Below are 23,571 nucleotides of genomic sequence, written 5' to 3' on the forward strand. Positions count from 1 at the left end.
ATCTCCTTTTTCACGCTTGGGAAATCTTCAGTTATCTCCTTGAAAAATTTCTAGTGCCTTTGTCTCTCTCCTCACCTTCTGGATTGCCTATAACTCATATTTCCTTTTTTTCATGGAGTTTGATAATTGTCATACAGTTTCCTCATTCTTTTTGCTTTGTACCTCTCTCACCTTTGCTCTTGGGTCTTTTTATGTTTGTATCTTCAAGAGTACTGATCTGTTCTTCCATTTCATCGATTCTGTTTTTATTGCTTTTCCCAGAGTTCTTATCTTCTTCAGTAATCTTTTAATCTTCTGCGTTTCTTTTATTTCCTTTCTTAAAGGCTCATTTTTGTTCTCTATTTTATTATTTGTCTCATATAATTTTTTTCCTTTTTGTTTTCTTTATGACAGGCAGAGAAGTTCTTTCATGCCATTGTTATTGAATTCTGATTGCTGATTTTCTTTTTGTGATGTGTCCTTCCTCTGTGGGCTTGCTTGGTTATTTATATTTTTCCTTCTCCCTGCTGTTTGCTTTCTAATTAGCTCTATGCATTGTAATGTTGTGCCACTGGTGTTGGTGGGCATCTCTTTGGCGTGCTTCTTCAGGGATGTTGGAAACTATTTACCAGACCAAGTCCAGTACCATTAGGCCTAAACTCCATTAGGGTATTGATTCTGTGGCTTTTTTGTTGGACACTGTCCCTTATGGTTCCCTCCCTTTGTATTTACTCAGTTCCAGAAAGGAATCTTAGAGTCCCTGCCTATCAATTATCAGCTAGCTGGTGATTTTATTCTGGCCACTAAGTGGCACCGGATACCTGTACTTGCCAATTTGTGCTTTTTCCCAGTAGTTCTCTGGGAAATGGAAGTGGGAGGGGAGCACCTCAACACAGGGGCTATTGTTCATGCTGGGTGCTGTCTCTGCTCCATGTTCACCCTGTGCTGTGCCCATAGCTGTTGAATCCCACACTCTGAATTCTGTGCCCTAACTCTAGTTCCAGGACTCTCAGATCCAAAATTCTGGCTGTCACCCTATGCAGTGCCCACTGTTGTGGTATGTCCCACACCCCAGATCCTGTGTCCAGCTCTCAGTTCCAGAATGTGGTCTGTCAGGTTGGACCTTCAATAGTCTTGCACCCTGCCTCATTTTCCTTCTCACCCCCATTTTGTTGCTTACCTCCTCTCAGAGCCTGAGGGTGGTTGTAGAATCCCTGACATCCAACTATCAGGTATTTGGTGATTTTGTTCTGATCACTAAGTGGTGCCAGTGACCTTTCCTAGAATCCTTCCAGAATTGTGTTTTTTCCCTGTAGGTCACAGGGAACAGAGGAGGGGTGGAGTGGAGTGCCTCAACAGCATGGGGGTGCTGTGTCTGCCCTGTGCCCTGCCATCATGGGGATCCCATGCCCTAAACTTAGTGGCCCAGTTCTCAGTTCCAAAGCTCTGATCTAGAATGTGGGTGGTAGCCCAGTTCAGTGCCTGAAGATATGGCACCTTTTGCATCCTGATCCTGTGCCCGGGTGCCTGGTCCTTGATTACCCAGTGAGGGTCATTCACCTCAGTATCGGCTCCTGTGCATCTCCTCACAATCCTAGGTCATGGGTGGGGGAACCTTGATAGCCATGTTCCGTGTATGCTTTTTGAGAGTGTGAGTGTTTATCCACACAAGCTTAGTAGCTGGCCTTTGTCTATTTGCAGGTCTCTTCACAGAGTCCCTATCTTCCTCTTATGGTTCTGAGTTTATGATTACCTAATGCCTTTTACTCACCTCTGTGGCAGTTACCACATGGTTCCCTACAGTTTCTGGTCATAGGGTGTGGGTAGTTCACGCAGTAGTTCCTTTTCACTCACTATCCTGCTTGATCTCTAGTTTGTTCTTGTTTTATTCTCCTTTCTGTTGTTTGAATTGTGCCGGCTTTGTGGGTGGGGAATGGTAGCAGGGTTCTGATGCTTTCCTCTCTTCTTGCCCTCTGTTATTGCAACATCCCTCATTGGGCAGTTTGCCAGCCTCACCTTTATCTTATGTGCCCCCAAGTTCTCGTGGGGAGCTGCCACTTTTTCTCCCTGTTAATTGTTTTTATGGGAGAACTTACTTGTAGCATTTCTTCACCACCTTATTGATCAGGTGACTGATTTTTTTTGGTCATATTGGATGATACTCTTTCTGTCCATTGATATGTTTCTTTTTTTTGCAGTTATCTTTTCTTTTTCTCTATTAAGGTCTCAGTTGGGAGGGGAAAGGATAGGGAGATAACTGGGCTTCCAGTGCGTTGGTGGGCATGGCTACAACCTGTGCACATAGTCCTTGTACTTCCCCGTCTCCCTCTGAACCCAGACAGGATCTTTCCCTGCTTAGATCTCGCCTCATTGAAACTGATTTTGTCATTCCTCCCCACCTCAGGATTGCAGGTCTCTGTGACATGCTGCAAATTTTGACTGGAGCACAGATTTACTTATTGTGGGAGGTGACAGAGCAAAGTTTGTAGTCCTCCAAACTGCTGTTCTGCCAACCTCAGTGACTCCCAGATTTAGTTGTGAACTTTCATTCCCTGTTGTGATTTACACTAGGGCTTTGAGTATGGGCATTCATTCTGCCTCTGCCCTCTCTCGGTATGGTTTTGGATAGATCTGGTGTCCCATCATCTCCCTTGCCATTGCTTCACTACTTTCAGGAGCCCCAATCTACTCACTGACTGATACACATATCTATCAGTCTGTCTGGTATCCTGATGAATTGTACAGTAGAGCCCTCTTCCAGTTTTAGTTTTCTCTATTTGTTGCAGTTTAAAGGGGAAGAATTTTGGTGAGACCATGGTACTCTCCCATGATTCTGAGATCAACTACATGAGATCAACTACATGAGATCAATGTTGTTGACAATACACTTTATATTTAGCTTTTCTCTAAACGCTATCAGAGGAATTTTGGACATTCAAATGAATAAAAACATACTCATATTTAGGGTTTTTGAAAGTTGGCACAACATATTATTTTTTTTATTTTGGTAGAGGCTTTTGAGAGTTAACTTTAAAATGGGAGTTCTTGGAAAATGGGAAGATTTCTTGCCAGCTTCTATGAGAAAATATTTTCTGTGTCAGGATTAGACTAGAATGATTTGGCTACTTTTAATAAGGAAGGGAATTAAAGTAATATCTAGCTTTCTGCTACTCAAAATGCTCATTTGTCAACTCCTAACTGCTGCCAATAAGGATGAAAATTGCACCAGAATGTAAATCTACACAATATTTCTTTCATGGAGAATGATTAATGAAAAAATGGCTAATGGAATAGTCAATTTTCATTTAGTTGTGAGTTCCCTTTCGTTTACACTCTTCTTGGACAGGTAGTAATCTATAGGGCACATTTCAAGTATCACTTATCTAGTCAGTGCAGTCATTTTCAGATGAGCACTTTGAACCCTCAAAATAAATGAGATTTAAATGACATTTTATACCTATTCAGCTATAGAGCTAATTTAGTAGAATTCAGATATCATGAGTACAACCAAATACAGTGTCCTTTCAAACATACCATATAACATTTGGTGGAGAGTGCACATTGGAACTGATTTGAAAAAAAAAAAAAACACTAAATTATAAAACATACAAATATTTGTCTCAAGTATTTGAATTTTTAAAGATAATTTTGTTCTATTTTTTGTTGAAGTATAATTTACCTGTAGAATTATATTAGTTTCATGTATACAACATAATGATTCAATATTTGTATACATTTCAAAATGAACATTACAATAAATTCAGATAACATATATCATCTTATATATTAGCAATAGTCATCATGCTATGCCTTACATACCCATGACATTAATTTTATAAGTAGAAGATGGTAATTTTGACTTTCTGCACCCATTTCTCCTGTTCCCCCACTCCCCACCTCCATCTCTGGCAAAAACCTGCCTATTCTTTTTGTCTATGATCTTGTATGTGTTTTAAATTTTTAGATTCTACATATAAGTGACATCTTTGAATATCTTGATTAAAACTAGTTTCCAATACATAGAAAGCTGTTTTTTGGTATTATTCAGAATGAAGTAATAGAAATATTATTCACTCTGATTTTTGCTCTAGAAAATATTCTTGTTTATAAATGCATTCTAAAAGGTAAAGGGAAAAATAAGTAATTTCTGTGATAGGAAAATTGGATGATGTTATTTTTTTTAAAATTGAAATTTAATATTGCTATATCAACTTTCAATGATTTTTATATTAAAAAAATTCCCTTCCTTCCTTCTTGCTTTCCTGCTTTTTTAAAGATATATTTTGCACAATCAAAAGAATTCAATTTAAGTGTATAGTTCAATGGATTTTGGTAAAGTATATGGTTAGATAACAACCCTTTACAATTAAATTTTAGAACATTTCCATAATTCTTGAAAAGTTGGGTCATGTCCTGTTGCATTTAATCACCATCCCTATTCCACCCCCTGGCTTTTTGCCCAAGACAACTGTTTTCATTGCTATGATTTTTCATTTTATGGAGTTCATAGAATTGAATCAAATATTATTCAAGATTTTGTGAATAATTTTACTTCAGAGTTACTCAGTTTAAAAGAATTAAAGTTGTGCTTATCCTTCAACATGACATTCTTTATAATTTTAGGTCCTGGATTTTATAATATAAATAATACTGTAACTGACAACTTAAGTAATACCTTCCTGAAGAAACAAGAGAAAGGTGCATTTGGGTCTTGTGTTCCTAGGACTTTTTCTATGTTTCAGAAAGAAACATTCACTACCCCTGGACCTGCTGAGTATCAGGTAATATGTGAATACCAAATAATATTATTTTTATCAAATGCCAAACTTTTAATGTTGTTTTCAAAACTAAATGTGATGTATAGGACTCATTATAATAGTCCATAATACTATTATTGTAATTGCTATGGCAGAAGTAAAATTTAATTTGTTTCATAAATTGTTTTTGATTTCTTCTAAAAATGGACTTTATTCTTTATCCCTTTGAGAATCTTATGTATGTATCTTTCAATAATTATCTTCACCTTAAAATTGCTCTAACATTATCTCAGAATGAATTTATTTCTTTTACAAAATAGGTCTTTGTTAAATGTTCTTTGAAGGTTTATAATTTTTGTGTGGAAGCCTTATACATTTTATTTCAATTACTTCCTCAGTATATTATTTTTAAATATTCTACTGTAAATGGTACCTTTTAAATACTTTTATTGTTTAACTTTTGGTTATTGTATAAGGAAATCTAATAGTCTTTATTAAATATTAGCTTTACCCATGATCCATATTTTATTGTTAAATTCATTGATTAATTATACCAATTTTTAGTCAGTTTTTTATTCATACACAATTATGCCTTCTGTGAATGACAGCTTCTTAATTTCCCCAATTGTTTCATCTTAAATATAAAAATTTTGACTTACTACACTATTTATCCCAGGACAAACTTCAAAAATATTTAAGGGAGTGCCTCCCCGGTGGCGCAGCGGTTGAGCGCTGGTTTGCAAAGCTGCCCACAGACTCTGTGACGCCAGTTGGATCCCCAGCTGCTCCCTGGCCACCAGAGGAGGGTCCCGCATGGCGCGCAGACCTCTCCTGCCGCCCGCTGCTCTCCTCAGCAGTGTACTCTGGTCCTTCTGCCTGCTCTGCTCCCCGCTCTGGCTCTGGTGAATTCTCTCACCCTCCTGTGCTTCTGACTGTACCCAGTGCTTGTATAAATAAATAAATAAATATTAAAAAAATATTTAAGGGAAATAAAAATTATTCATCATCTGGCAAGGTAAAATTCTGAGTGTGGCTTCCATTAAAATTTTATTAAGTATGACAAGAAGCAGAAAAATTCAACCCAGAATGATGAGAAAAACATCTCACAGATGACAGAAATAATAGATAAGGACTTTAAGCAGCTATTTTAGCTATATTCCACATGTACAAGAAAGTAGAAGCAAGATTGAGTTTAGTATGTAGATAAGTGACACAAACATAATAGACCAAAATTGAAGTTCTAGATATGGTGTGGCATTTGAAAAAAAAAAAAAAGTGCTCTGTTTTTTATTCAACAGCTGAGTGGAAAGTTCACAAGAAAATATTAGTAAACCTGAAAGTGATAATGAAACTATCTAAAATGAAACACAGTAAGGAAAAGAATTCAACCAAAACACTAATTCTAAAGGAAACCTGTACTCCTATGTTTGGAGTAGCATTATTTACAATAGCCAAGATATGGAAACAACTTAAATGTCCCTGTACAGATAAATGGATGGTCATATAGTGTGTACACACACACACACACACACACACACAGAGTACTTCTTCAGCAATTAAAAAATTATATACTCATGCAATTTTAGGCAACATGAGTGGAGCTTGAAGATACCAGCCTGGGCCTTGCAGCATCCTTTGCTATATTAGGGATACTAAGTAACCACCAGTAAGCGCTCTTGACTCCAGGCCCAACCAACAGTGCCTCAGGAGCAGAAAGCCCTAGGTTCAGCCTTGCAGGACCTAACTTTTCATGAAGAACACCAGTCATACCAAGGAAATGGATCTCATTTATCACTCTGCCACCAGCACATCAAGAACAGACACATGCTCCAGTCCAGGCTTTTCAAGGTCTAGATTATCACCATAGGATGCACCTTTCCTGTAAAGTGCATTCCACTCATTTATTAGAAACCAGGGCCTCTTAACAGACCAGTGTCCCAACCTGGCCTTGCAGAGTCTTTTCCTGCATTAGGGTTCCTCAGCTCTGATTCTAGCAGAGCCACCAGGTCCTCAGAAGCAGCTGCAAAACCATTATGCCTTGCAGAATTTAGTTTGTCAACACAAGCCTTTGCCACATGTGTAAAATGCACCCAGTTCAGTGCTCAGCCATCTGTTTACTGGGAGCAGACACAAGCCTCATTTTCAACTACATGGGGCATTACTTTGTATCAGGGAATTTCAGCAACCCTCTGACCTGCTGACCACAGAACCTGAACCATTGCTCCTAGGCAGGGCAAGTCATCAGCAACTCATTCTGTTGCTTACCGCCAGATTTCTCAGCCACCAGAATAAGACATAGAGTGATTCAGGGAAGGTTCCAGCACCACTTCAGATCATAGAAGACACCAGAACCTGTATGCACCATCATGCAAAAACCTGGAATGCTGTCAGAGAAGGACACATAGACAATAAAAACTCCAGCTACACCAAAGCAAACAATGAGGAGAAAGAAAAATACAATGGCCAGGCAAGCCATTGTATATAGACTACAGAGAGAAAACAAACCCCAGGACCAAACCACAAAAGCATGGTAGATCTTCTTTATCTAGCAGACATAGAAATCAGTATGGCCACTGTTAAGAAAACTAAAGAATGGGAACACAAAGAAAACTTAGAAAAAGAAATGAAAATTGTGAAAAACACAATCAACAAACAGAAGTTTGAAAATGAACCTTTGAACAAAAAAATAAAGCTATAGCAGGAGGTAGCAAAAATTCAAGAGAAAGCCATGGAAGTAGAATAAATTAAATAGAAGAACAAATAAGTGATCTCAAAGATTAAAAAGAACTAAGAAGAAAGACAGGAAAGAAAGAAGAAACAAACAAAAAAGAATGAAGAAACACTTCAGGTATTATCTGACACCATGAAGAAAGAAAATACGAGGATCATAGGAACCCCAGAAGGAGAACAGCGAGAGAAGGGAACTAATACCTTATGTAGAGAAATAGTAGATAAGAACTTCCCATGAATATAGAAATGAGGGCCTCTCTGAAGGCTCAAGCAGCTAAGCACAACACTATAAATCTATCAGCAGCCTCTACAGCATGAGTTCTATCCCCAACTGGAGGGAGCCACCCACATGGCACAGCAGACTTTTCCTGCCATGCCTGCTACTCCCCTCAGCAGTGTATTTCAGTCAGTCTGCCTGTTCTGTTCCCTGCTCTGTCTCTGGTGAGTCCTCTATAGGTCTGGCCTGTATTCTAGTTCTTATAAATAAATAAATAAATAAATAATATTATAAATATTATTATATTTATTTATAAATAAATAAATATTAAGAAAAACATAGAAATGAACATAGAAACACAAGAAACAAAACAAACAAACAGACAAACAAACAAAATAAAAAACCAGCCAGCTACCTAGATGAAAGGAAAATTATAGTAAGACAAATAACAGTAAAACTCTCACAAGTCCAAGAAGAAGAAAAAATAATGAAGTTGATGTGGTGGAACAAACAGATCCTATAAAGGAACACTGATTAAATTAACATTGAATTTCTCCAAAGAAACACCAAGTGAAAAAAGAAAATGGGATGAAGTATATAAAATATTACAGGAAAACATGCCAGTTAACATCACTCTATTGTGCAAGGCTCTCTTTCTGTTTAAGAGAGAAATAAGAACCTTCCTGCCGGAGTCCAGCTCCGACTGGGGCCGAGTTTACGTAAGGACTAGGCCGTGTAGGTGAAGTGGAATGATGAGGGGAGGGGAAATGAGAAGAAAAAGACACTTGATAGGGTGCAAGTATCTTCCACTGATAGCCTCAGGGGGGCTTTATAACATTAGAAATTGTTATTAGATCATTACATCATGCCATCATGATTGATTTTACTTTTACATTGTTTCAGAAATTATGTTTTTTAATTAATAAATTTTATTTTTATATTCCCCATACAATTGCAATCCCCCCATTCTGACCCCAATCCCTCCCCTCCTGCCCCCCACCCCCCAAAAAGTGTCTCTGGTTCATAGTTTTTGTTGATTTTGATTTTCACTTTCTTATAGTTATTCATTTTCCTGGTCCCTTATTTAAGTTTTCTAGATTCCTGCTATGAGTGAGACCATCCGGTATTTTTCTTTTTCTTTTTGGCTTATTTCGCTGAGCATGATCCCTTCCAGTGCCATCCATGTTGCTGCAAATTGCATGTGTTTATCTTTTTTGAGTGCTGATTAATATTCCATGGTATATATGTACCACATCTTCTTGATCCAGTCATCTATTTTTGGGCATTTGGGCTGTTTCCAAAGCTTAGCTATTGTAAACAGTGCTGCTATAAACATAGGGGTGCAGGTGTTCTTTGGAATTGATGTTTCTGTGTTCTTTGGGTAAATACCTAGGAGTGGAATTGCTGGATCCTGTTTCAGAAATTATTAATGATCATTAACAGTGCACAGTCATTTTTCTAATTTTCCTAGTCTATGATTAACTTGGTCACTTGGTTACATTAACTTGGTTACCTTATTTTCAAGGTGATGTATGTTATTCAGAAAATAGAAACAGGTGCTATATGCAACATGATTTATACAGTCAAGCTACATAACTAAAATAAAGCTAAGCAGGCATTGGAAAATCGAGGGCAGCCTTCTATTTTCTATATAGAACCAAGGGGTCCCGGTACCATGGGAACAGTATGTGGTGTGTTTCTCTCAGACCATTATGCCTCCCAGGGCGCCTCAGGACCTTCTCTTGTGGGGACTTCTACTGGGCTCAGTTCCATCAATTCTATCAAGTGCAGTTTGTTGGAAAACTCAATGTTACTCATGGTAACTGAATTACAAATTGGAGGACATGGAGAAATATTGGAAACTGTTTCATTATCAATCATGTTAGAAGGTACATTTTTTCAAACTACTGAAGTGTGCATTACTGAAACTGGCACTGATGCCATCATCATTGTGTTAGTCTAAAACTTATAGAAAATTCCATGGTTTCCATATGATAATATCAATAGATGCTGAGAAAGCTTTCGACAAAGTGCAACACCCATTCATGATAAAAGCCCTTGAAATTCTTGGGATACAAGGAACATACCTCAACATCATGAAGGCCATCTATGACAAGCCAACAGCCAGTATCATCCTCAATGGTGAAAAGCTGAAAGCAATTCCATTAAGATCTGGAACAAGACAAGGATGTCCACTCTCACCACTGCTTTTCAGTATAATACTGGAAGTCCTAGCCAGAGCAATAAGACAAGAGAAAGACATACAAGGAATCCAAATAGGAAAAGAAGAAGTCAAACTTTCACTATTTGCAGATGATATGATAATATACATAGAGAACCCGAAAAACTCCACAGAAAAACTAATTCAACTTATCAATCAATTCAGTAAAGTGGCAGGATACAAAACCAACACGCAAAAGTCAGTAGCCTTCCTATACACAAACAATAAATCTGAAGAAGAAGAAATAAAAAAAACCATCCCTTTTATTATCGAAACAAAAAAAAATCAAATATTTGGGAATAAATCTAACAAAAGAGGTAAAGGACCTATACAAAGAAAACTATAAAACACTGTTAAAAGAAATAGAAGAAGACACAAAGAAATGGAAAGACATCCCCTGCTCATGGATTGGAAGAATAAACATTATTAAAATGGCCAGCCTACCAAAAGCAATATACCGATTCAATGCTATTCCAATCAAAATTTCAATGTCATTCTTCAAAGAAATAGAACAATTATTGATGAAATTCATATGGAATCACCAAAACCCCCGAATAGCCAAAGCTCTACTGAAAAAAAAAAAGAAGGAAATGGAGGCATCACACTCCCAGACTTCAAACTATATTACAAAGCCATAATCATCAAAACTGCATGGTATTGGAACAAGAACAGACATACAGACCAATGGAATCGAATAGAAAATCCAGAAATAAACCCACAGATTTATGGTCAACTAATCTTTGACAAAGGAGCAAAGACTATGCATTGGAGCAAAGAAAGTTTGTTCAATAAATGGTGCTGGGAAAACTGGGTTGCTACATGCAAAAGAATGAAGTTTGACCACTACCTCACACCATACACAAAATTCAACTCAAAATGGATTAAAGAACTAGACATAAGACCTGAAACCATAAAATACATAGAAGGAAATATAGGCGAAACACTATGTGATTTGCACATCAAAGACATCTTTACAGACACATCACCCAAAGAAGTGATAGTGAAGGCAAAAATAAACAGCTGGGACTACATCAAATTAAAGAGCTTCTGCACAGCAAAAGAGACAATAACAAAAACAAAGAGAAACCCCACCAACTGGGAGAACGTTTTTGCACCCAACACTAATGATAAAGGACTGATCACAAAAATCTGCAAAGAGCTGATGAGACTCAACAACAACAAAGAAAATATCCCAGTCAAAAAATGGGCAGAAGAGCTAAAAAGAAACTTCTCTGAAGAGGAAATGCAAATGGCCAACAGACATATGAAAAAATGTTCAACATCACTTGTAATCAGGGAAATGCAAATCAAAACTACCATGAGATACCATCTTACACCAGTGAGAATGGCACATATTAAAAAAACTAGCAACAACAAATGTTGGCGAGGTGTGGAGAAAAAGGAACTCTCCTGCACTCTTGGTGGGAATGCAAACTGGTCCAACCACTATGGAGAGCTGTGTGGAGATTTCTTGACCTACTAAACATAGAGCTTCCATATGATCCAGCAATTCCACTCCTAGGTATTTACCCAAAGGACACAGAAACATCAATTCCAAAGAACACCTGCACCCCTATGTTTATAGCAGCACTATTTACAATAGCTAAGCTTTGGAAACAAACCAAATGCCCAAAAATAGATTACTGGATCAAGAAGATGTGGTACATATATACCATGGAATATTACTCAGCATTCAAAAAGATAAACACATGCAATTTGCAGCAACATGGATGGTGCTGGAAGGGATCATGCTCAGCGAAATAAGCCAAAAAGAAAAAGGAAAATACCGGATGGTCTCACTCATAGCAGGAATCTAGAAAACTTAAATAAGGGATCAGGAAAATGAATAACTATAAGAAAGTGAAAATCAAAATCAACAAAAAACTATGAACCAGAGACACTTTTTGGGGGGTGGGGGCCGGGAGGGGAGGGATTGGGGTCAGAATGGGGCATGTGCAGTTGTATGGGGGAATATAAAAATAAAATTTATTATTTAAAAAAAAAAAAGAAAATTCCATGGTTTCAATAATTGGTACAAACAAATGAAAGGAAGTAGCAGGAGCCAGCTATGGAGCTTTCTGACTTTTCAGAAATTTCCCCCATGCCTGGACCTTGTCAGACAGCATGGGTAGCATGGCCCACGCCACCTTCCTACACAAAGAAAATCTTAGGGAGTATGTGTCCACTAAACCATTCCTCCAGGAAATATTGAAAGTTTTATAATCTAAACCAGATATAGGAATGCACACGAGGAACTGAATAAGGAATTAAATAGATCTACAAAGCTAGGAAGAAAATGGCAGCAATGGACACTTGTTAATAGTCACTGTAAAATTTAATGGACTGAAAGCACCAATAAATACACAATATATAATTGGATAAGGTAATAGAATCCAACCTTTTGCTGTCTCCAAGAAACAAATCTAATTATGAAAGTTAAACATATACTGGAAATAAAGGGAAAGAAAACAATTGTGTGAGCAGATGATAACCAAAGGAAGGTAGGAACAGTCATACATACAGCAAACAAAACAGACTTCCAGCTTAAAAAAGGAACAAGAGGTCAAGAAAAAATCTTGTTGGGGGAAAGAGCAGCTTTGGTGCCATTGTTGCAAGACAGGGAGTTGAGGGTCAGAGACCCCATGAGATCTCTGTGGAACTGAGAGAGGTCAAGTTCTGCAGATGGAAGTGAGCTGAAAAGTGCACATGAGCCAGGCCCTGCACCTATTCATGATTGGAACTGAGAGGGAGATATACCACTGAAGTGAGCTGCAGGTACTGGGAAAGCACACTCCAGGTACCATTGTTCCAAGAAAAGGAGTTGCGGGTCAGGGACCCCAGGAAACCTCTGCGGAACTGAGAAAGGGCAAGTTCCACAGATGGAGGTGGGCTGAAAAGTGCTTGCAAGACAGGCCCTGAGCCCATCTGTGATTTGGAGCTGAGAGGGTGATCCACTGCTGAGGTGGACTATAGGTTCCTGGAAAGTTCATCCCAGGCACCATTGTTGCAAGACAGGAAGTTGTACATTAGGGACTACACGAAACCTCTGTGGAACTGAGAGAGGGCAAGTTCTGCAGTCAGAAGTAAGCTGAAAAGTATGCACAAGCCAGGCCTTGTGCACATCTGTGATTTGGAGCTGACCTGGGTATCTGCCTCTGAGGTGAACTGAGGGGACTGGGGAAGTGCAGCCCTGGAACCATTGTTGCAACACAGGGAGTTGCAGGACTAAGACCTTAAGACCCATTCTAAACCGAAGTAAATGCAGGGTGGGGGATTTTCTAGGACAACACCCATCAACATATCAATAGTATCACTAAACTAGTGTAGTTTTGGTGTAACAATGCTAGCCTTAATCTGGCCACCAGTTTCCCACATCCCAGAGAAATGCCTGACAGTACCAGTGGCACAGTGACCCAACACATAGAACAAATTAGGAAACAAGCAACAAGGAAAAGGAAAAATGCAAATAACCAAGCAAGCCTTTGGGGGAAGGACACGCCACAGAAAGAAAATCAGACATCAAAACTCAACAACAATGACAAGGAAGAACTCCTCTGTCTGCCAGATAGAGAAAATAAAATAATCATAATTGAAAAACATAAAGAAGATGAAAAGGAAAAGAACGATATGAGAAAAACAAGTAATGATCTGGAGAATGAAATTGAGTTCCTAAAGAAAGAAATGAAAGAAACACCGGAGATCAAAAGATTTACAGAGGAGAACTTCCCCTGGTGGTGCAGCGGTTGAGCACTGGGCAGAGAAGCTGCCCACAGCCTCTGCAACACTGGTTCGATCCCCAGCTGCCGGTGAGGGTACACATGGCGCGACAGACCTCTCCTGCTGCGCCTGCTGCTCCCCTCAACAGTGTATTTCGTCAGTCTGCCTGTTCTGTTCCCTGCTCTGGCTCTGGTGAATTCTCACACCCTCCCGTGCTTCTGACTGTACCCAGTGCTTGTTTAAATAAATAAATAAATAAATCTAAAAAAAAAGCATTGAAAAGAGATTGATGAAATGGAAGAATTAATCAGTACTCTCATAGATACAGAAATAAAAAGAACCAAGAAAGAAAAGGAAAGATAAGTATGAAGGAAAGAGAATGAAGAAACACTTTGAGAGCTGTCTGACACCACGAGGAAAGGAAATATAAGAGTTATGGGAATCCCAGAAATACAGGAGAGGTACAAAGGAACCAAAACTGTCCAACGAGATGGTGGAAGAGAACTTCCCAACCATAATGAAGATGAAAATAGACATACAAGGAGAGAGAAGAACATCAAATTAGCACAACGAAAGGAAACTACAGCAAGACACATAATAGTAAAGCTTTCAAGAGTCCAAGGCAAGGAAAAAATAATGAAGCAGACAAGGGGAAAGGAACAGATAACCTATAAAGGAAAACCAATCAGACTGACATCAAACTTCTCTGAAGAAACAATATGGACAAGGAGAGAATGGAGTGACATATTCAACAAACTCCAAGACAACAAATACCTACAAAGAATACTATACCCTGCAAAGCTCTCCTTCCTCAATGAATTAAAAATAAGGACCTTCTCAGACAAACAGAATCTACAAAAACTCATTATGATAAAACCTCCACTCCTAAAAATACTATAAGAAGTCCTAGAGCTAAAACCAACAGAGGAATTAATAAAAACAGAATAAGACAAGAAATAAAATCACAAAAAGACAAACAACATGGCAAATACAGACACCACCATATCAATGTTAATTCTAAATGTAAATGGACTAAACTCATCAATAAAAAGATACATAATAGCAGACTGTATTAAAAAACAGAACCCAGGGCCTCCCTGGTGGTGCAGCAGTTGAGCGCTGGGCTGCGAAGCTGCCCGCAGCCTCTGGAGTGCCAGTTCAATCCCTGGCTGCCGGCAAGGGTCCCACATGGCACGCAGACCTCTCCTGACACCCGCTGCTCCCCTCAGCAGTGTACTTTGTCAGTCTGCCTGCTCTGCTCTTCGCTCTGGCTCTGGTGAATTCTCTCACCCTCCCGCATTTCTGACTGTACCCAGTGCTTGTATAAATAAATAAATAAATCTTTAAAAAAACCAAAAAAAACAGAACCCAACCTTTTGCTGCCTCCAGGAAACACACTTAACTACAAAAGATGAACATAGGCTGAAAATAAAAGGTTGGAAACTAATTCTACAAGCAAATGGGCCAAAAAAAAAAAATAAGGCAGGAACAGCTATACTTACATCAGACAAACATATATACTTAGATAGACATCAAACTAAAATGTGTTTAAAGAGACATAGACAGTTACTACATTATGATTAAGAAGATAATTCATCAACATCATATACTCACCAAATGAAGGATCATCAAAATATATCAGACAATTATTATCATCTCTGAAAACAGGCATTAGAGAAAATACATATGTAGTAGGAGATCATTACACCTCTTTCCCCAATGGATAGGTCAATGGGGCAAAAAGTAAACAAATACAGTAGAGCTCTAAACAAGGACCTAGACCTCATGGCCTTAACAGACACCTATAGAACACTGCACCCAAAAAAATCAGAGTACACATTTTTCTCAAGTATGCATGGATCATTCTCCAGGATTGATCACATACTGAGACATAAGACAAACACCAATAAATACATTAAGATCAAAATTATACCAGCTGTTTTCTTTTGACCATAAAGGAACCAAACTAGAAATAAACCATGAAAAGAAAGCAAGGAATCTTACGTCATGGTGATTGAACATTGCTGGAAGACCAATGGATCAATGAGGAGACTAAAGAAGAAATTAAAAATTACCTTAAGACAAAAGATAATTAGGACACAATTCTCCAGAATATATGGGACCCAGCAAGAGCAATTACAAGAGGAAAATATATAGCAATACAGACTCACATCAAGAAACAGGAAACAACTCAAAGAAACAAACTAATCTCCCACCTTAAAGAACTGGAAAAAAAACATAAAAACCCCCAAAATCCAGCAGAAGAAAGGAAATAATGAAAATTAAAGCAGAAATAAATGAAATAGAAGTTAAAAAACAATTCAAAAGTTCAATGAAACCAAAAGTTGGTTCTACAAAAAAATAAAGTAGACAAACCTCTAGCCAGGCTCACAAAGAAAAAAATAGAAGAAAGCACAAATAAATAGGATCATAAAGGGAAGAGGAGAAATTACAACAGACTCCATTGAAGTCAAAAGAATAATCAGAGATTACTATAAACATTTATATGCAAATAAGTTCAGCAATCTAGAAGAGATGGAAAAATTTGTAGAACTGCACAGCGATCCAAAGCTAGATAAAGAAGAAATAGAACACCTAAAAGGGCCAATTATGAGCAGTGAAATGGAACCAGTATTCAAAATAGCCCCTGAAAACAAAAGCCCAGGACCAGATGGCTTTACAAATGAATTCTACCAAATATTCAGAATCAAACTAGTGCCTATCCTACACAAACACTTGCACAAAATTGAAAAGGAAGAGATAATACCAAAAACATTTTATGAAGCCAACATTACACTAATACAAAAATCAAGCAAGGACAACACAATAAAAAAACTACAGGCCAATGTCATCAATGAACACTAATGCAACAATCCTCAGTAAAATCCTAGCCAACAGAATCTAACAATGCATCAAAAAGACAATTCACTGTGACCAAGTAGGATTTATTTTAGGGCCACAAGAATGGTTCAACATCCAAAAATCAATACATGTATTCTAACATATCAACAAAAAGAAAAATAAAAACTATATGGTCATATCAATAGATGCTGAGAAAGCATTTGACCAAGTCCAACATCCATTTATGATAAAGGCCCTCGAAATTCTCAGGATGAAGGAACACACCTTACCATATTAAAAGCCATATATGTCAAGCTCACAGTCAATATTATTCTCAATGGTGAAAAGCTGAAAGCATTTCCCTTAAGATCTGGAACAAGACAAGGATGTGTTCTTTCGCCACTGCTACTCAATATAATATTGGAAGTGCTAGCCAGAGCAATAAGACAAGAAAAAGACATACAAGGTAATTAAATAGAGAAAGAAGAAGTAAAACTATCACACTTTACAGACAATATGATAATATACATAGAGAACCCCAAAAACTCCAAAGAAAAACTAATCAAAATAGTCAAACAGTTTCATAAGGTAGCAGGATACAAAATCAACACACCAAAATCAGTAGCCTTCCTATATGAAAATAATCAATCTGAAGAAGAAGAAATAAAAAAAGCTCTTTTATAATTGAAAAAAAAACAAGCAAGGAAACTGAAACAATAATCAAAACTCTCTCAAAAGCAAAAATCTAGGGCCAGATGGCTTCACAAGTGAGTTCTACCTAATGTTCAAAGACAAAGTAATACCTTAAAGTCTCCTACTCTTTCAAAAAATGGAGAAGGATTTCAGGTCTTATGTCTAGTTCTTTAATCCATTTTGAGTTGATTTTTGTGTATGGTGTGAGGTAGTGGTCAAACTTCATTCTTTTGCATGTAGCAACCCAGTTTTCCCAGCACCATTTATTGAACAAACTTTCTTTGCTCCAATGCATAGTCTTTGCTCCTTTGTCAAAGATTAGTTGACCATAAATCTGTGGGTTTATTTCTGGATTTTCTATTCGATTCCATTGGTCTGTATGTCTGTTCTTGTTCCAATACCATGCAGTTTTGATGATTATGGCTTTGTAGTATAGTTTGAAGTCTGGGAGTGTGATGCCTCCCATAAAATATATAGAAGGAAATATAGGCCAAACACTACGTGATTTGCACATCAAAGACATCTTTACAGACACATCACCCAAAGCAGTGATAGTAAAGGCAAAGATAAACAGCTGGGACTACATCAAATTAAAGAGCTTCTGCACAGCAAAAGAGACAATAACAAAAACAAAGAGAAACCCCACCAACTGGGAGAACATTTTTGCACCCAACACTAATGATAAAGGACTGATCACAAAAATCTGCAAAGAGCTGATGAGACTCAACAACAACAAAGAAAATAATCCAGTCAAAAAATGGGCAGAAGAGCTAAAAAGAAACTTCTCTGAAGAGGAAATGCAAATGGCCAACAGGCATATGAAAAAATGTTCAACATCACTTGTAATCAGGGAAATGCAAATCAAAACTACCATGAGATACCATCTTACACCAGTGAGAATGGCACATATTAAAAAAAAGCTAGCAACAACAAATGTTGGCGAGGGTGTGGAGAAAAAGGAACTCTTCTGCACTGTTGGTGGGAGTGCAAACTGGTCCAACCACTATGGAGAGCTGTGTGGAGATTTCTGGACCTACTAAACATAGAGCTTCCATATGATCCAGCAATTCCACTCCTAGGTATTTACCCAAAGGACACAGAAACATCAATTCCAAAGAACACCTGCACCCCTATGTTTATAGCAGCACTGTTTACAATAGCTAAGCTTTGGAACAAACCAAATGCCCAAAAATAGATGACTGGATCAAGAAGATGTGGTACATATATACCATGAAATATTACTCAGCATTCAAAAAAGATAAACACATGCAATTTGCAGCAACATGGATGGTGCTGGAAGGGATCATGCTCAGCGAAATAAGCCAGGAAGAAAAAGAAAAATACCGGATGGTCTCACTCATAGCAGGAATCTAGAAAACTTAAATAAGGGACCAGGAAAATGAATAACTATAAGAAAGTGAAAATCAAAATCAACAAAAAACTATGAACCAGAGACACTTTTAGGGGGGCGGGGGCGGGAGGGGAGGGATTGGGGTCAGAATGGGGGGGCTGCAATTGTATGGGGAATATAAAAATAAAATTTATTATTTAAAAAAAATGGAGAAGGAAGGAATTCTTTCAAACACATTTTATGAGGTTAACTTTACATTAATAACAAAAACAAAGATAATACAAAGAAAGAATACTACAGGTCAATCTCCCTAATGAACACAGATGTAAAAATCCAGCAGTATTGCTGGATTAAATGGAATTTCCATTTTTATTTTCTTGAGACATCTCCATAGCGTTATCTACAGTAGCTTCATAGCTTGCATTCCAGCCAACAGTGGATGACAGATTTTTCTTCTCACTGAAACCTTGCCAACATTTGTTAATTCCGTTCTTTTTTATATGACCCAGTCTCACAGGGGTGAGATGATATCTCATTGTGGTTTTAATTTGCTTTTCTCTTATAATAGTGATGTTGGACTTTTTGCATATGTCTATAGGCCATCTGAATATCTTCTTTAGATGGGTGTCTATTGCAGTCCTTTGCCCATTTGTAAAAAAGATCTATGTTTATTTATGCATACAAGAGCTGGGGTGTAGGACAGAGTTCCAGTGTGTGTGTGTGTGTGTGTGTGTGTGTGTGTGTGTGTGTGAGAGGATTCACTGGAGACAGAGTGGGGAACAGAACAGGCAGATCTACTGACAGTGCTGAGGGGAGCAGCAGGCAAGACAGGAGAGGTCTGCTGCGCCATGTGGATTAACTCCCTGGCCAGGGATTTATCTCATGTTGCTGTGGCTGTCCATAGCTTCACCAGGGAGACCCCCCTTTGCCCATTTTTTAATTGGTCATTTGTTTCCTTGTTGTTGGATTGTGTAAGTAATTTGTAAATATTGGAAATAAACTCTGTCAGATTTGTGGTAGCAGATATTTTTTTTTTCCTTTTTTGTAGGATGCTTTTTTGTTTTTAATCATGGTTTCTTTTGAGGTGCAAAAACTAAAGCTTGATACAGTCCCACTTGTGTATTTTTGTTTCTATTGTTTCCCTTGTTGCTCAATTTGTGTTCCCAAATATGTCTTTGTGGTGGATGTCCTACAGTTTCTTCCCTATATTTTCTTTCAGGTACTTTGTAGTTTCAGTTTTATGTCCAAAACTTTACTCCATTTTCAATGAATTTTTGTGCATGGTGTTAAATGTGGTTCCTGCTTTACATTTTGGCATGTGGCTATCCATGTTTCCCCGCATCATTTATTAAAAAGGCTGTATTTTCTCCTCTTTGTGGTCTTAATTACTTTGTTGAAGATTAGCTTTCATATTTATATGGATTTTGGGGGGGCTTTCAATTTTTCTATTGGTCTGAGTTTCTTTCATTGTCCAAGTGCCACAGTTTTTTTTTTTTTTAAGATTTATTTATTTATGCATACAAGAAGTGGGGTATAGGCCAGAGGGGGGCAGTGAGAGGATTCACTGGTGATAGAGTGGGGAACAGAACAAGCAGACTGACTGAAATACATTGCTGAAGGGAGCAGTGGGCAAGACAGGAGAGGTCTGCTGCGCCATGTGGGTCACTGCTTCTGATAGCTTCATAGTGCTGACACTTAACCCCTTGTGCCACCAAGGAGGCCCGCCACACTGTTTTTGATTACTGTTTCTGTGTAATATTATTTGAAATCAGGAAGTGTGATGCCAACGTATTTCTTCCTTTCTCTGAAGATTTTTTTAGCTATGTGGGACCCTTTGGTGGATGTATATAAATTTGATAATTGTTTTATTTCCTTTAAAAAAAGTCATTGATATTTTGATAGATTAAATATGTAAATTGATTTGTTTAATATGGCCATTTTAATGATGTTCTTTCTACCCATGAGCACCAGGTACCTTTCCATCTCTCTTTTTTTTTTTTCATTATAAAAGTCTTTACCTCCTTTGTTATGTTTATTCCTAGGAATTTCATTCTTTTTGGTGTGATTGTAGATGAAACAGTATTGCTTATTTTCTTTTCTTCAAATACATTGCATATAGAAATGCCACTGATTTTTGTGTTCAGATTTTGTCTTCTTCCACCTTACTGTACTCATTTATTATTTCTAGAAGTATTTTGGTAGAATCTTTTGATTTCTCCAAGTATATTAGCATGTGATCCACTTGTATTGATAATTTCACTTCTGCTGTTCCAATATGGATTCCTTTTTTTTTCTTTTTCTTATTTAATTCCTTCAGCTAGGAGTTCCATGATGTTTTTGAATATCAATAGTCACAGTGGACATCCCTGACTTGTACTTTATCTTTGTGGCAGTGCTTTCAGATTTTCACCATTGCATATGATATTGATTGTAGGTCTCTAATATACATGACTTTTATAATTTTAGACAGTTTCCAATTATTCCCATTTTGTGGAGGGGTTTTGTCATAAATGGGTTTTGGATGTTATCAAATGCTTTTTTGGCATCTATTGGGAGGATATGTGGTTTGTCTTCCTTTTTGTTCATCTATTGTGTGACATTGATTGATTGATTTATGTATGTTGAACTGTCTTTTCATTCCTGGGGTGAAGCCTACTTGATCGTGGTAGATGGTTCTCTTGATATGTTGTTATATGTGTTTTGCTAGGATTTTGTTGAGAATTTTTGCATCAATATGTATTAGGGATTTTGGTCTATATATATTTTTTGTACTTTGTTTTCTATGGTTTTCTCATCAAGGTGATACTGGCTTTATCGAATGCATTGGGGAGATCCCCTAATTCTTCAGTTTTTTGGAGGAGTCTGTATAGGATAGGTGTTAAATATTCTGTATAAGTTTGATGAAAATATTCTGTATAAGTTTAGTGAAATATTCTGTATAATTCACTGATGAAAACTTCTAGCCCTGAGCTTTTGATCTTAGGAGGATTTTTATTACTCTTTCAATTTCAGCACTTGTGGTTGTAATGTGTAAACTGCTTATTTCATCCTGGTTCAATGTTGGGAGGTTATATGAGTCTATGGATTTGTTCATTTCTTCTAGGTTTTCTGATTTGTTTTCACAGAGACTTTTATGATAGGTTCTTATGATCCTGTGTTTTTGTGTAATTTCAACTCTTCATTTTCTGATTCTGTTGATACAGGTTTTTACCTTTGCTTTTTTTTTTTAAATAATAAATTTTATTTTTATATTCCCCCATACAACTGCACATGCCCCATTTTGACCCCAATCCCTTTACCTTTGCTTTTTAAACTTAGCTAATGGCTTGTCAATTTTATTTATTTTTTCAAATATTCTATTATTTTCACGATCATTTGGAATGTGTATTTTGTTTTCTATTTCATTTATCTCTGCTCTATTTTTTAGTATTTCTTGCCTTTTACTGTTTTTGTTGTTGTTCTTTTTCTAGTTTATTCAGTTGCAGAGTTAGATTGTTAAGTTGGATTTTTTTTTTTAACTTGGGTCTTTATTGCTATGAACTTCTAGCATAGTACTGCTTTCAAAAGCATACCATAGGGTTTGGTAGCTTGTCTCTGTTTTCATTAATCTCTACTTTTTTTCTATCTATTCTTTGTTTTGTTGATACATATTTTGGTTTGTTCCAGGATTTCTTTAATTTCTATGAAATTGTGTTCTATGAAAATACTTGATGTAATTTCTATTTTATTATATTTTGTGGTTTGTTTAATGTCACAGTATATGATCTATCTTAAAAATGTTCCATGGCAATGGGGAAGAAAGTTATTCATTGCTTTTAGGATGGAAAACTCTGTAAATATCCAGTAAATCTATCTGATTAATACTTCATTTAAGACCTTTATTTCTTTGTTAATTTTCTGATCTGGATGATCTGTCCTTTTGTATCATTATTTTCTTTGAAATCCCTAACAACTGTATTTTTGTTGATGTGTTGTTTTCGGTCTTTTAATAGTTGATTTGTATAACTAGCAGCTCCTACATTCACAACATAAATATTAATAAGAGTTTTAGCTTCTTTGAGTTGTCCCTTTGCTCATTACATGGTGTCCGTCTTTGTACCTGATTTCATTTTTAAGTTGATCATTTAGCTTATTGGATATAAGAATAGGAGTTCCTGACTTATTCTCTAAGTTATTAGCATGGATAACCTTATTAGAACAATTTACTTTTAGTTTGTTTTTATCTTTTGTCTATCCATGGGCCTCTTGTAAACACAGTTTTGATGGCTGGAATTTTTTCACACACATTGTTAACCTATGTCCTTTATTGATTATTTTTTATGTTTTATTTTTCTATTGTTTCTTTTCCCCTTTGTTTCTCTCCGCAATTTCTGTATGACTTTCCTTAGTATTTCTATGAATTTCTTTGATTCTCTGTCTGCATATGTCTAGTCTGGATTTTTGATTAGTGGTTAAAACAGGGTTTACTTGAATTCCTATCTTTTGGTCTTTTATAAGCTGGGGACTACTCTCTGACTTTTAACTATACAGGCTAAGATGTTATTTGAAAGATTTAACAGTTCCATAAGATATAATTTTGATTTTTCTCTTTGAAAGTGATAGAACCTATGTTCTTTTGAGTGACTAGGTGGGGCTAATATGAAGAAAAGAATGGAGAGGCACCAACTTCAGCATTTAGTGGAGTGAGGAACATAGTTAAAGATGTAGTATGTGAGGAATAGATTTTAAGTAGATTAATAATCTTCAAAAATGACAAAGGGAGAGATATCTATTTTATCATATATTAAATTCTGAAATATTATATATATTGTTCTCATAAATGAAAACAATGAAGTATGTAGAATTTGTAAAATAAATTCAGACCCCTGTGTGTATACAAAGAATGTTACTGCTGGTTATACCCTTTAGTTTATTATATAAATACAAATTGGTACATTGTATGATAAGTTGGAAATACTATAATATAAATATTAATTAGTTCCTAATCAAAATTGTATTTCATAATTTTTTCAGTTCACTTTATTATATTTTTAAATTTTATTGACTAACATTGGTTTACAATGTT

At 36.8% G+C, this 23,571-nt stretch overlaps 1 protein-coding gene across 1 annotated transcript in view; it reads left to right on the top strand.

Moving 5' to 3' along the window:
- STPG2 (sperm tail PG-rich repeat containing 2) overlaps positions 1 to 23,571 on the top strand; it is a gene marked incomplete at both ends in the record, with an annotated part of 288,689 nt that overhangs the window by 145,020 nt on the left and 120,098 nt on the right. The window contains one exon of the mRNA XM_084232956.1: positions 4,603 to 4,760. Coding sequence (XP_084089082.1) covers positions 4,603 to 4,760 — 158 coding nt within the window. The remainder of the gene's footprint in view (positions 1 to 4,602; positions 4,761 to 23,571) is intronic.

This window comes from Talpa europaea (genome assembly GCF_964194135.1).
Source record: "Talpa europaea genome assembly, chromosome: 5".
NCBI classification, from domain to species: Eukaryota; Metazoa; Chordata; class Mammalia; order Eulipotyphla; family Talpidae; genus Talpa; species Talpa europaea.